This window comes from Ischnura elegans, assembly GCF_921293095.1.
Source record: "Ischnura elegans chromosome 13 unlocalized genomic scaffold, ioIscEleg1.1 SUPER_13_unloc_2, whole genome shotgun sequence".
Classification (NCBI taxonomy): Eukaryota; Metazoa; Arthropoda; class Insecta; order Odonata; family Coenagrionidae; genus Ischnura; species Ischnura elegans.
In genome coordinates, this window is record NW_025791658.1 from 5,926,287 (window position 1) to 5,940,688 (window position 14,402).

Sequence of the window (14,402 nt, forward strand, 5' to 3'; positions counted from 1 at the left end):
CGACGCGCACCCTCCCAGGGAGAAAGCCAAACTAAATAGTTCCATTTTTAACTTCATAGATGGCGACACTATAGAGCATTCGTCTTCTTGTTAAGCGCGAAGGGCAGTATTTTGAATCAAATCGCCTTGTTGATCGATTTCATCATCATTTGGTCCTAACCGCGTATTAGTTGAGGATATTTTTCATGGCTGAATATTTACTTTTTTATTATTTGTATTGCTGTTTTCGGTTGAAGTGCTGAAATTTCCATTAGAATGTCGCAATTATTAACTAACATCAATATTTCGGCTTCACAATGTCGTCACTATCACCAGCACCGTGATGGCAACCGAAGCAATATTGTATTTTTTTACTGAAAACTATAAAATTTCATACAAGAATATATCTGAAATTGTAACTGACCTTTATGAGTCCCTTTAATGAGGCTATGTTTAATTTTTATTCTCATGAGCCCACTGAGATGAAGTATGATAAAGTACCCTTTTTGCATTTAACAATAACATTGTTTATTCTTCCATCAAATATTTTACACAACTATATTAACATCGAGTATGAAAGATTTAGGTTGTCTTCAAGGTTATTCCTGAGGTAAGACTACCTTCAAAAACAAAAACATCTGTTACCCAGACAAAAAACTGAATAAAGCAATGTGCGTACATGACATTATATAATACAGTGTCTAATGGATAGCAACATATATATTTCGAAAACTGACTGGATAAACAATTACATGACCACGGTCCCTTACCGCTAAGAGGGGTGATAAAAGACGAGGGGTCAGGGTACCTGCTCCCGGATTCCAAGGGTAAATCCTAAACCCTGCCGTGTAGGGTCACAAAACATAGACGTCGTACACCTGCGACCGTCATAAAAGGGGGAGAGGTAGGAAACGTATATTTACGGCTTTCCATCTCTTGATCAGGAAAATCTCAGACGGAAATATACGGCTTTCGTATACCAGGTCAAGAAATGTCCAGACACTTTCATTTCCGTCTTAAGTAGGAAAAAGGTTATGCATTGGAAATTGTTCTCCTTTCTGCCTTGTGAAAACATCTATAGGATTTTTTTTCGTATAGTAATTTGACAACGGGATTATGGGATGATCCTATAGGAAAATTTTATGTTGCATAGGAAACTATTATTTTTCTGTAGGAATGTACATAATTCCTACAGTATTTTCCTAAAGACTATAGAAAAAAAGGCCCATTGGTTTATTATAGTATTTTGGAAAATAGGTACTATAGGAATTATGTACATTCCTACAGAAAAATAATAGTTTCCTATGCAACATAAAAGTTTCCTCTAGGATCCATCCCATAATCCCATTGTCAAATTACTATACGAAAAAAAAAATCCTTTACAGAATTCCACTTCGGTGGTCATTATAATTATATATATATATAGTAAATGCTAGCTAGCTAGATAGCTATGTTAAAAAAAAACTGCCCGGTCACTGGACAAAGATCAAGCTTTCTTCTTTGTCTCCTCATAGCTGTTGACATTCTCCAAATACCACGTTTATCATCTTCCTTTTATGTTTTTTAATCATGTATTGCATATAAACAATATCATCCTCTGAAAAATACTCTTCATCGCACGTCATTATAACAAAAAAGTATCCAAAACGTAATTTCCAGGGTAATTTAATCATTTATTGTATATAAATATCATCCCTCTGAAAAAGTTTACTAATCCTCTTCATAGCACCTCATTATAACAAACAAAATTATCCAAAACGTAATTTCCAGGGTAATATAAACAGGTATACATAACAAATGACTGTGTCACAGTCAGCGTCGTAGCCAGGAATTTCGTTCGGGGGATCCAAAACCAGGGGAAATTTTTTTTTAAACAGCGTACTATTAAGTAGAGGGTTTTACACTAATGTCAACACTTTTTAAAATCGAAAAAGCTTCATTTTTCAGAGAAATCTTTTGTATATTCATGATTTTTCTAATGTTTTGTTTTCGTTTATGAAGCAAAGTAAGTGTGCTTTTATATTTTTTGGAGGGGGGAAATCTGGACCCCCAGGACTCTCCCCCTGGCTACGCCACTAATCACAGCTGAAGCAAAATAGATATGCTTTAAGTTGGATATTCACTCATCACATATAGCACGACATATCTTCTAGATATCTAGAGCATGTCTAGAATGTCTTGGATATCTTAAATACCTACTACATGTCTAGAAAATGTCTTCAATGTCTTGGATATTTTAAATATCTACTAGATATCGAACTTTGTCTTTTTTGAGCGGAGACTATAATTGCGTATCTCCACTGAAATTAGCCAAAAAAACACCCGAACACAGAAAAAAGTGTAACTGCTATGCTTTTCGGTGAAAGGATAGATAAAGTCATTGTACGCACGTACACTAAATAAACAAAGGCAGATCTTCCGGCAAATTTTTATTAAAGCGATTTAAAGTTACGAAAGCTTGCTTTTTAAAGATCTACTAGATGTCTAGGATATGTTGAGTAACGTACTTTAATTTACATGTATTGTGATGTTCTCTGTCATATTATTTTAAGTGAATATATAACTTTACCTTTCTGTGTCCTATATCATGCTTCAAATACGGCATATACTATGGACAAATTAACCATTTTTACTGATGGTGATTATACAGTAAAACCTCTTTACATCGTAATGGAGGGTACCAAAATTTGGGCAATTTGATGTATGGAGGTTCACTATAGAGAGGTTTCAGTGATAGGCTCCATTTTTCATATCTTTTGGAAATGAAAGGCACTACTGTCTTTTAAACCATTTTATTTGTGTGTTAAAACACACATGCATGCATTAGTGAAGATATTTTTTTAATAATTACAGGGAGAGAGAGAGAGAGTGCTATCGCAAATGATTTTTACCATGATTCGAGATGAAACGATGTGATATCTCTTAATTCAACAGTCACTTAAAATGATTAGGATAGTTGGATACCCTATTTCTTATTTACTGTTAGGTATGCTCTCATATGGAACAAAATGGCCACAACTAATGATTAACGTAAAAATGACATTATATTAAAGGTGTTGAAGAAAAAAATAAGCATGAAACATTTAATGCTGAAAATGTCATACCATATTAAACAGTAATTGCGGCTGCATTAATTGTCTCTAGTTGTCTTGGTACGAAGTGCGGAGGTAGTTTGGTCTCCTTGGTATGATAAGTGGAGGTTTTACGATATAAAGAGGTTCACTACAAAGAGGTTGCAAATTTGTTGCAATACTTTTGAATCTGACTGTACGTAATCGTGGATGCATTAATGGTCTCTAGTTGTTTCGGTATGATTTGTGGAGCTAGTTAGGCCGTCTCGGGGGTGTGTCCTTGGTATGATAAGTGGAGGTTTTACGATATAAAGAGGTTCACTACAAAGAGGTTTGCCTATAAATTTACATGTAAAGTTAACGGGAACGTAGGGGTGGTATGAAGTATGGAGGTTTATGATGTAAAAAGGTTCACTACATAGAGGTTTTACTGTATGTTTATTTAGAATTAAAATGCTGAGTGACTATAATTAACCCTTCCTAAAAAAAATCAGGGCTAATTAAAATTTTGAAAATATTGCTGTGTCCCTGCCGGTCACCCCATCCCGGCCACCCCCGAACTCTATTCCCCTTCGCAGTCTCCCCCGCATTCCATTCTCTGGAGGCGAGACTCCTGAGGTGTGACTCCAAGTTGAATACTCTTTTATTCGACTAAGCGAGGGCCATCGCCAGGTGGATCGGCTCAGGACCGCTTTCCCAAACTTTCTATAGCTATTTCTTAAGAATAAATTCCTTTCTGACGATGCAGGCCGTTCCCATGATGTCGAAAGCCACCTGCATAGCGCTAGGCTATTATCTCTTGGACTGTGGTCTGGGGGTTCCCCTTAGTGTTGCACTCACAACCGCATTCTTCCGTTCGTTATGGCGATGCATCATTAGTTATGTGCTTACGTGACTCCTCTCCCAAGCTTGGTATTTTTCCATGCCCCCAAAAGGACAGTGTATAGAGGTCAGAGGAATGCGTCTCTGACGCCACCTCCCATCCCACGTGTAACTTCCAGGGCGTGGCATAGAGTGCTTCTAGAAGCTTCTACCGCGAGGGTATAAATATCCCGTCTTCTGATGAAGACGCTCTCTCTCTGGTAAATCTCTGACGGCGAAGCTCTGCTCCGAGACACCCTCTGCCGACCGCCACTTCGACGCCACGCCCTACGCCGAGTACGCTGCCTGACCCCCGCTCCGAGGACCCGCTGCCAGTCGCCACTTCGCCACTTGTCTTCCCGGCCTGCGACCTTCGTCCCCTTAACCTCGACGCCATGTCTCATAATTTGTGAGTAAATGTATTATTTGTAACTGAGCATTAAATGGAACTATCTAAGATATTGTGTGTAATTCTTTCCAAAGACTACCTCTGCTGACATGCGATCCTGAATCTGAGGAATTACGTCCCTAACCTCAGCGACCGTCTTTTCGGTACGCGACAATATGAGATACGTACTTTGCATTATTGTTCAATTCATTTTGATCTTTGATTATACTTCATACTTTCAAAACTTTTAAATGATATAATAATAATATAGGTATCTAAACATTTTCACACACTAAATTTTACATAATATTCCAGAAAATTTTTTAAAAATTAATGTTATTCTGAATGGCCGAGATATTAGCCAGCATGCGGAGACAAATTTAACAAAAATGTGCTCTGAATTTTTATCAATAAATATCCTTTATTCACACACATACACACATATATATATCTATGTATACTTTTGATGCAGCTTGTTTTTTACTTATATTTTTAGGGTGTACAAATAAAACAGACAGACAATATAATTCACCACAACATTCTAAAGAAAAGTCTCTATTGATATCACTATACTGTCAAGGCCATACAATCCATGAACCTCACATGAGTACAGATATAGACACATTTTTTTATGTACAATAATGAATAAAAATACTAATTTGAACATCATGAAAACACAAGGCCTTTCCTAAGATATATTTCTAAGACCGCTTTTATCAGACACAACAGTCAATGAGCGAGATAGTTGCGAATTACCAATATATTTTACTAGGGTTGGTCGGATCGGATACCTCGGATCCAAATATCCGCGGATATTGCCCTTCATCGGATACATCGGATCCAAAGTCGCGGAAGACATCGGATCTGGATCCGAAATTTTAAGTGAAAGCTTCAGTGAATGCAATAACGGTGGAAAGAGTTCCGATTCTCTCTTCGAATGTGCCGTCGCATGCGATTCTTGTCCTACACCACTCGTCAGTGGTTTATCCGAAGATTTTTCCTATTTTCATTTCCAAACCCAAGCGTAACAGTTTAGGTTCTGAGCATGTAAAGATGTTAAAAAAAAACAACTTGAAAGCCTATAAAAATGATTTTTAATTTATAAAAATAATAAAATGTGTATGAAAATCTAAAAAGCATTCCTTTGATTGTACGTACCCAGAATAGACTTGAGTAATTACTTCGTTTAATAGCAAGAATTGCAGGAAAATGCATTCGGATCCGAAAATATCCGATCCGAAAGATCCGGCTCCAAAAATCAAGGATCCGCTCCGAATCCGGATCCGAAAAAAATCCCGGATCCGTCCATACCTGTATTTTAATCCCCTTTGCGGTCAAGCAAAAGGATGACTGGACATGTCTAGTGCTAGCATCAGATCCACCGACAAGTTTAGCTCGGCATCACATGGCAATGCTCAAGGGATACACATTATTTCAACAAGACATACAAGGGCTCAAGGGATTACACATTATTTCAAGAAACATTTTATTTATTATAGTATTCCACCGATTAATGTAGGTTTCCATGGAGTACTAAAGAGGTGATCTGGGAGCCTCCCTTTCCTTCCAGCACTGCCTTCTTTAATTCACTGTAAGGCCTACTCTCTTTCAATCTATCTAAAAATCCTTTTCCTTCCCCTCACTCGTTTCCCTAACATTCTACCCTCTAACACCATTTTCAACATCCCCTCCCCGCTAAGCACTCCCTCCATCCATACCTTCTGTCTCCTCCGTATCTCATCTAAAAGCTGCCTCTCCTCGCCAACCATGTCCAGCACTTCGTCGTTCCCCTAACATTCTATTCTCTATAACATTGTTTTCAACATCCCTTCCCCGCTAAGTACTCGCTCCATCCATACATTCTGTCTCCTCCGTATCTCATCTAAAAGCTGTCAATCCTCGCCAACCATATCCAGCACTTCGTCGTTCCCCCTTGCATTCTACCATCTATTACACTATTTTCAACATCCCCTCCCCGCTAAGCACTCCCTCCATCCATACCTTCTGTCTCCTCCGTATCTCATCCAAAAGCTGCCTCTCTTCACAAGTTCCTCCATCAGGTCGCACCCAAAAAGCGCTAACCCACATAGCACAGGGACAACTGTACTCGTGTATACCAAGTCGAAATTTGTAGTGAGGAATGAGTCGAGAATTCGCCTATTTTTACACGTACTTTTGCTGCGTAAATTTGGGCCAACACCCTTTTGACCAATTATACACAAAAATATGAAGCAAAATTTAGTACTGCATATGCTGTGGTCAGCAGTAATCTGAACATGGTGAAAGTTTCAAGATAGCTGATTCAATTGAGTCGTCTGCCTTAATGCCAGCAAAATTTTCACAACGAAATCTGGTTATAATCATTTCACGAATCATCATGCGACATATTATACAGGAGTGTATTTTCTTAGGACTTAATGGATATTCCTATCGAGGTATGAACGAATTAATCGCCAATGGCAACTAGAATGACGCTGTCTATCAATTTAAAATTCGGAGTCATGAATAACTACAGCGGTCTCATAATTATGTTTCTCATCCTTGCACGTGTATTATCCGTTTTTTTAGCGGACATAAGACCATTTATACACCAGGTTTATACCGTATTTACTGGGTAATGGTTTTAATGGTTTTTACACGAGATAAAACACGTGTGATACACGACCTATATGCTGGTTTGTGACCGTTTGTGCTTGGGAAGAAGTCTTTTCCTCACGATCCAGCCGAAATAATGAGGGATCACGGCTTACACGAATAAATATGGTAATATTAAAAGCAGTGGAAGTTTACTTCAAACAACAAAATAAGAACATTTAAATGGCAACAATCAGTCATGTCAATTTTTTCCAATTAATTATTTTGAAAAAAAATTCTATAATAAAAAAATTGGGCCGGTAAGGATTGAGCTCAGAAAAGAGCAATTTCCATGGTTTTCTGGAAAAAAATCCAATGATTTGTACAACCCCAAAAATGCACAATATCAAATTATTCCAAACATTCCAATTTTTCTTGCGAATGACGTAACCTTCGCGAGATATTTAGGCCTGTTCACAGTGAATAAAATGAATAAATTAACACTTATAATGAGGTCATATAGGCCATAAAATCAATGGTGGTTTTCCTAGAAAAATTAGAAAGTGAAACCCAGGCAAATTAACATCAATTAGCATTTTAGTGTCTTCAAATTTGAGTTTGATTGAAATTTTGTGTGGTTGCTTTCACGGTTATGAGGATGGGGACAGTTGGACATAATACAAATTTTTATACACTTCTAACAAGGAAGAAACGTCTTTTATTTCATGGAAGACAAAGGTATATCAACAACAAAAATAGATAAGGAGAAGTAAAACAAAACGGGGATAAACAAACAAAAGAGCATCACATTTAAACTGCAGAGAGTGTGAGGCATTGTTCTGTTCAACATTTTTCTGAGAAAGCATAGTTGTGGCACGCATGTATTTTCGGATTTGCAACAATTTGTTTACTGAAACCACAGTAACAGAGGAAATAATTCAGGATGAAAAATAGTATGGGCATTAGAAAAAGGATCCCAATGTATAGAGACACAAATTAGGGACAACTCAACAATATTTTAACCGCTTAGACGCTCAAATCGGGCAAAAAAATTTTGTGCGGGAAACATTTTGACGACCGTAAATGCGGAACAACGCAAAATGTGGGAAACACTGAATACGGATAATTTTTGCATTGTCCTAATAGGGAATGAATCGGGACCCAAAAATATAAACGCTAAATCGTAATCGTAAGACGCAGAGTTCCCCACTTGCGTGACATGTCCACCAGCTCACTCTTATCTTCCCTATTAATGACTGATCTCTCCCAACAAAGGATTAAAACAGACTTAAAACTTATTCACAATATTCTAAATTCACACATTCATTGTCCTGATTTGCTTTCATCCATTAGTTTCAGAGTGCCTTGCCGATCCACTCGTACACATTCCTTACTCCATACGCCGACCCCTTGACTATCCCTCGTTAAGCGATCCCTCCAACACCGCCTTTGCTCCTTGCTGAATTCATTACCAGACAATATTGACCCGTTTTTTCTGCCCTTAAACTCATTTGTGAAACTTGCCATGTCCCATTCCTTGGCTAATGAATAAACCTCCCTCTCCACCTCCCTTTCCTCGTGCCTTCTGTTTTGTTCTTTACTATATTATGCCTGTACTCTTTGTTCAGATTTTTTGTGTTAAAATTTCATGTTTGTTACTGCGTCACTATAAATGGGCAGAAATGCTGTATGTGAGCAACTAAAATAAATAAAAATAAATAAATAAATGTGGAAAAACGTTGAAAGCGAAGACGTTAAATCCGCGGATCCAACTATAATCCCATGTGTAATATCTGAGTCATGATTTTATTGCAATGAATTTCTCGAAAAAATTGCACCACTTTCTGCGTGCTGAAGACCAGTAATCCAGGAAAACCCATAAATCGAGAAACCCTTTGGTACCAAGCTATCCGGATTTGAGGTCCTCAACACTAATTAAAGAATAGGGTGGTTTCCTTCACCAAAGAAAACGAAAGGCATTGATTGCGATTCGTTAACCACCATTAGTGTATTCATAATATAAAAATTATTTGGTTTTAGAAATACCAGTTTACACGAATGGCAACGGTCAATTTTATCCTCATTTGAAAAAGGCCAGATTGGCGCCCATGCGATTCCACTCCACGTGACGTCACAGGGACCTAGTTTCTATAAGAGTAGATAGGAGTTTTACATCGTCTGAGATTACCAATGCATGCAAGAGGCACAGAGCTCAGGGAAACATGTCTTAATAATCACCTATTAAAATTGCCAATGGTCGGAAAGTTTTCCTCGTTTGATAAGGTATTAACAATCCTTATTTAAGCCAAGCGCTACCAGCTAGCATGGTACTCTGCTACCTGCTAGCATCCTGCGTCGTATCAGCGCTCAGAGCCTCAAGGTCACTGCAGCTGCGGCAGCGGGAACCAGATCGACGTCACACGGACTTTTTCCCGGCATTCATACTTAGCCGTCGCGTTTTCGCGCGCTTGAAATTTTTCACTTTTCATTTAATCGCGAAAAATGTATATCGTCATTTAAAAATCTAAAAGCGTGAAATACGTACTCCAGGAGTAATAATCTTTCCATTTAGGCAATAAAAAATAATAGAAAACCACCCTGTTATGTAGTTATTTAAAGATGAGATGATAGGAGGAATCAGAGGAGGAGAACTGTATTAAACCAATCTCTTGATAGACGGCTGATGATCTGATGAAAGTCAGATGGGTAGAGGTTTGTTATTTCGATTGTTTGAAATAAATAATATCAGTAACCATGCTGATGTTTACATGTGGAAAATAGTGCGTGTAGGAAGTTCGCTACATTGATACTCAGCGTGTTGAGTGTGAATTATCCGGGTGGACGTATTTATTCTCTGTCACGGTTACAAGTAATGATCGCAATCACAATGTACTATTCACAATGGTGGACTGTGTACGTCAGTGGTCGGAGTCTCAGAGTAAGTCGGAGTTGTACTAGCGCTCTTCTCTGTCGCCCGGGCGTCCGAGCATCCCCTGGTGGCCGCTGGAAGAACTCACAGAACAATTGACTCTCGTTTTGCGCCTTGTCGTCTGCATTCAGCGCTGCCACAGTGTACATTTGGCTATACCATTGTGCACATAAAATTATTTTCGCACAAGTTATGATTTCATTCTAATATTACCTTAAAAATACTTTCTACATACTCTAGTACACGAATTTGCAGCAAGTAGACATAACACCAAAAATAGTAGTATTTTTAAATTGTTCCAAAATACACACGTGAAAATTATTTCTACACGCTTGATCTATGTTCAATACAAACATTTTCCCTGCAAAACACCCAATAGGTAATTCAACAATTAACGCTGGCACCTTATATATCAGCAATCAAGCTTCATACTCTGGTATCTAATAATCCTCAATTGATGAGCAATTCAAGTAGTCATTAAGAATTTATCTCAATTTAGTTACAATTTCTTCAAGAAATTAACATGCTGTTTCATAAAAAGTAGCTCATTATAAAAAAAAGAAATTATGATTGACAGATTGGTGATGCTTTAACATTAGAAGTACCAGAGTGGCCATTTTGATTGTTTTTGAATTTCAAATGGGTTCCTCTTCCTTCTCGATGGTTAAAATTGAGTAATACATATTTCGTGACTTTTAATGAATTTTCATCCTCCGACGGCATGCCAAAAACTTTTATTATCGTCCTCTTAAATTATGAAATATTTACTGATTTACCTAAAAGCACATTAACCCATCAAGGCATAAAGTTATTTTTGTCAAATATGCATTTAGAAAATAATTATTCCGTCTAATAAGGCTCATTTTACCTTATTTCTACAATTTTTTAAAATTTTACTATAAATAGTTTACATAAAACAGCCCGGCCGATACATCGGACTGTCAGTTTTCAGTGTTGACTACAGATTCAAAATAGTACAGAAAAACTTGATAATTTAGAAAATTAAAAGGTAAACCTTTAGGAGAAAAATGAGATAAATGTTGTCAACATATTGAGCAAAATACGGCAATAAAAAATAATTTACTTACCCCGAGCGGGCGACTGAAAATTGTTTCAATGGGGAACATGCATGAAATTAGTTCATCATGCTAGTTAGTCTCATTGAATAGAAAATTTTCTCACGAGTCCAAATATATAGGCCAAAACTCTCCTAGTACTCCGCAAACGTCAATAAATGCTAATTAAAAATGCTCGAATATCGCTTGAAGTCACGTGACCTGAAACGCCTTCTGACGTCATTGCACGGTACACCATTCACTTCGCTAAAGAGAGATGAGTGGTAGAGCCTTGAATGCAAGATATCGAAGTAAAAATCTTCGTCGAGCTTTGTGGTAGTTCCTAAAAAGGCAAATTGACTTAAGAGGGATTTAAGAAAGCAAAATACCTCAATCAACTCGATCGAAATAGCTCGATTTCCTTATGGCGGCTGATTTTTTTCTTACCAAATCTCCCCAAACAATCCCCTTTATTTATTTCAACAACGCCTTGGCAACCCAAAAATATTCACAGTCTGCTTTTTGTCGTTACAACAGCAATTATTTTCGCCAAATTTGCATTTGAGCCCTCGCGAAATTTTCGGCGAGCACATTTGAGGTAGAGGCCTTCTAATTCCAGTACTTAAGAAAAATTGTGCATGTTCCCCATTCCATAAATGCTTCTCAAGTCGATGAATTCAGGGAGTGAAATAAAATATTAGCGGAGCGGTGAAGACAGACATCCATTTGAACTAAATATAGTATCAAAATGTAGAAAAAGTCGACTTGAGCCCAGAAAAAAATTAAATGCGCGCGTCCTATACATCGAACTCTATTCCCTAATGGGTTACGGTCCTTTTGTCCGGTATCACTAATGTTCTGCTTCATAATTGGGTCCTTGAAAATCAAATTTTTCCATCATTATGTGTAAAAGCAGACACTATTAGCAGATTGAATTCACGACTATTTTTCTGCATGTTTCTACAGAATTTATTTTCTATGCCGTGAAGTTATATCACTGGATTATTGAATTATCACACTCAGAGTTAGACTACCTAAGTTTGTGCTAAAGTTAAAAAAACTAAATTGTTTAAAAATTGTGTTCATTATTTCAGAATATTTTAAAATTGAATTAAAATAAAATAATCGACTTTAAGATACAACATACAATTGAAATTATTTACGCACTCCACCAGAACGAAAGAAAACACCTACCAGTCTAACCGACCACTGCCAGCACTTTTAGGTATGGGAACAAGACTTGTGTTCTAGTGTTGATTTACAAGAAAAAAACTTTCCATCTCATCAACCTTTACTTATTTCACTTGATTGCCAGCATGTAGCATATTTAAACTATACCAGCGCAAATACTTGCAAGGAGCATAATAGACAATATACTTTTGTACAAGTCTAGTCTATATGACCGTTTACAGTCAAAAAGAAACAGTTGATCTCTGCATTTCTTCAGGGTTTTCTTCCACGTCAGCTTGTTTATAGACAACAGTTTCGCCGGCTATCCTGCCGGAGTCTTCAGGTCGAAGGTGTCGGCTGTTGGTTTCTGCCTCGATTATATACCGTAGGCTGGATGGGAGCTGCACTGTGATTGGCTGTCTAACTGGGCACTTCTCTCTGATTGGCTCCCTCCTTGATGACTCTTTTCCAGGCGCTGCGAAGGAAGTATCCATCTTCTCTATTGAAATTCAACGGTGTTTTTTGAATTTTTTTTATGTCTTCCCAGATTTTTCTAGGGAAGTATCGGCACTCCTTTACTAAAAGTTTCTTTTCCTCAAATTTGATGTCGTGGCTAGGTTCGAAGCGGAAGGAAACCATGAAGAAATGCAGAGATCAAACCATCGTCCCGAAAACCTACGTTCTAACAAGATAAACAGTATCTAAAGACACATATGTGGATTACCCATTTTCGATACTCAATCAGTTTTTATCTTGCATAGTAAATGCATTTTTGAATGCATTTTTAATTTTGATGCAAAAATACATTCACTGGCTATTTTTACAGGAAGTATTGTTCTTTTTATCCAATATATGGAATGTTAATTTTTATCTTGAGAACAGGTTACAAGGTTGATATTTTATGATGGGTTGAATTAAAAAATCCAAGGTCGAATTAAAAAAATTACACAACAAAATGTTGCCAAGGGGATCTTGAAGTTATTTATTTAAAATCTTGTGACCTATCATCAACCTTTAGACTGGCGTATTTTTTTAATTTCCTAATTCCTACACCTGAATTTACAAAATATTTTTTTGAAAACGAAATGAGTTGCTAACCTTATTAGTTATGATTAACATTTTCCTGCCGGCGCCTGCAATAGGGTAGTTTCCTTCATCAAAGAAAGCGAAAGGCATTGATTGCGATTCTTTACCCACCATTAGTGTATTCATAGTATACAAATTATTTGGTTTTAGAAATACCGGTTTAGACGAATGGCAAGGGTCAATTTTATCCTCATTTGAAAAAGGCCAGATTGGCGCCCATGCGATGCAACTCCACGTGACGTCACAGGGACCTAGTTTCTATACGAGTAGATAGGATTTTTACATCGTCAGAGATTACCAATGCATGCATGAGGCACAGAGCTCAGGGAAACATCTCTTAATAATCACCTACTTATTAAAATTGACTAAAGTCGGAAAGTTTTCTTCGTTTGATAAGGTATTAGTAATCCTTATTTAAGCCAAGCGCTACCTGCAAGCAGGGTACTCTGCTACCTGCTAGCAGCCTGCGTCGTAGCGGCGCTCAGAGCCTCGCCCCAAGGTCACCTTACTTGCGGCAGCGGGAACCAGAACGACGTAACACGGGGTTTTCCCACCATTCATACTTAGCCGTCGCGCTTGAAAATTTTCTCTTTTCATTTAATCGCTAGAAATAGATATAGTCGTTTAAAAATCTAAAAGCGTGAAATACGCACTCCAGGAGTAATTATATTTCGATTTAGGCAATGAAAAAATAATAGGAAACCACCCTATTCCAAATTGACAGAAGGTTAAGGTTTTATGACGAAATTCACGGCTCATTCACGGTTGAGAGGGACCCAGCTGCACATAGTCCAAGCATGTCATCTCTTCCTCCCAGTTTTCTTGTCTCACCCACACAAATCCACTGATTAGTGTTTCCTTCTCCTCATGAACAGGAAAATGCCGCCACAGCACGCCAGGAACATGAGCACCAAGCCCACCAACACCCAGAGTATAATCCACCACACGGACGTCTCGTCTGTGCGTTCGTAATGGAGCACCTTGGCTGAAATCCAGAAGAGAAAGGATAAAAAGCAATTTGGATGATTAAATCCGAAATGAGGATCCTTAACACTAGTATGCCCGACCATTCCTTAAGGCCTGGTCACACGATACATTAACACGTACGTTTGCGTGAACGATTTTTGTGGACCGGAACGGAGCATGTACGAATGCATGAACCAAATTAGAACAGTTTCTATTTTCTGTGCATGCATTCGCTCAAGTTGGGTGGTTACTCACGGTGCATTTTGGCGTTCATTCTCGCGTTCATACATTTAGACATTAACCCGTATGTGTAAATGTACCGT

The 14,402-nt window shown here is 37.8% G+C and overlaps 1 protein-coding gene across 1 annotated transcript in view; it reads right to left on the reverse strand.

The window, feature by feature from the left end:
* Positions 1-13,805: 13,805 nt before the first annotated feature.
* LOC124172737 overlaps positions 13,806-14,402 on the reverse strand; it is a 55,806-nt gene continuing 55,209 nt past the window's right edge. Inside the window, exon 7 of the mRNA XM_046552208.1 lies at positions 13,806-14,098. Within this exon, the coding sequence (XP_046408164.1) occupies positions 13,962-14,098 (137 nt within the window). The 3' untranslated portion in view covers positions 13,806-13,961. The remainder of the gene's footprint in view (positions 14,099-14,402) is intronic.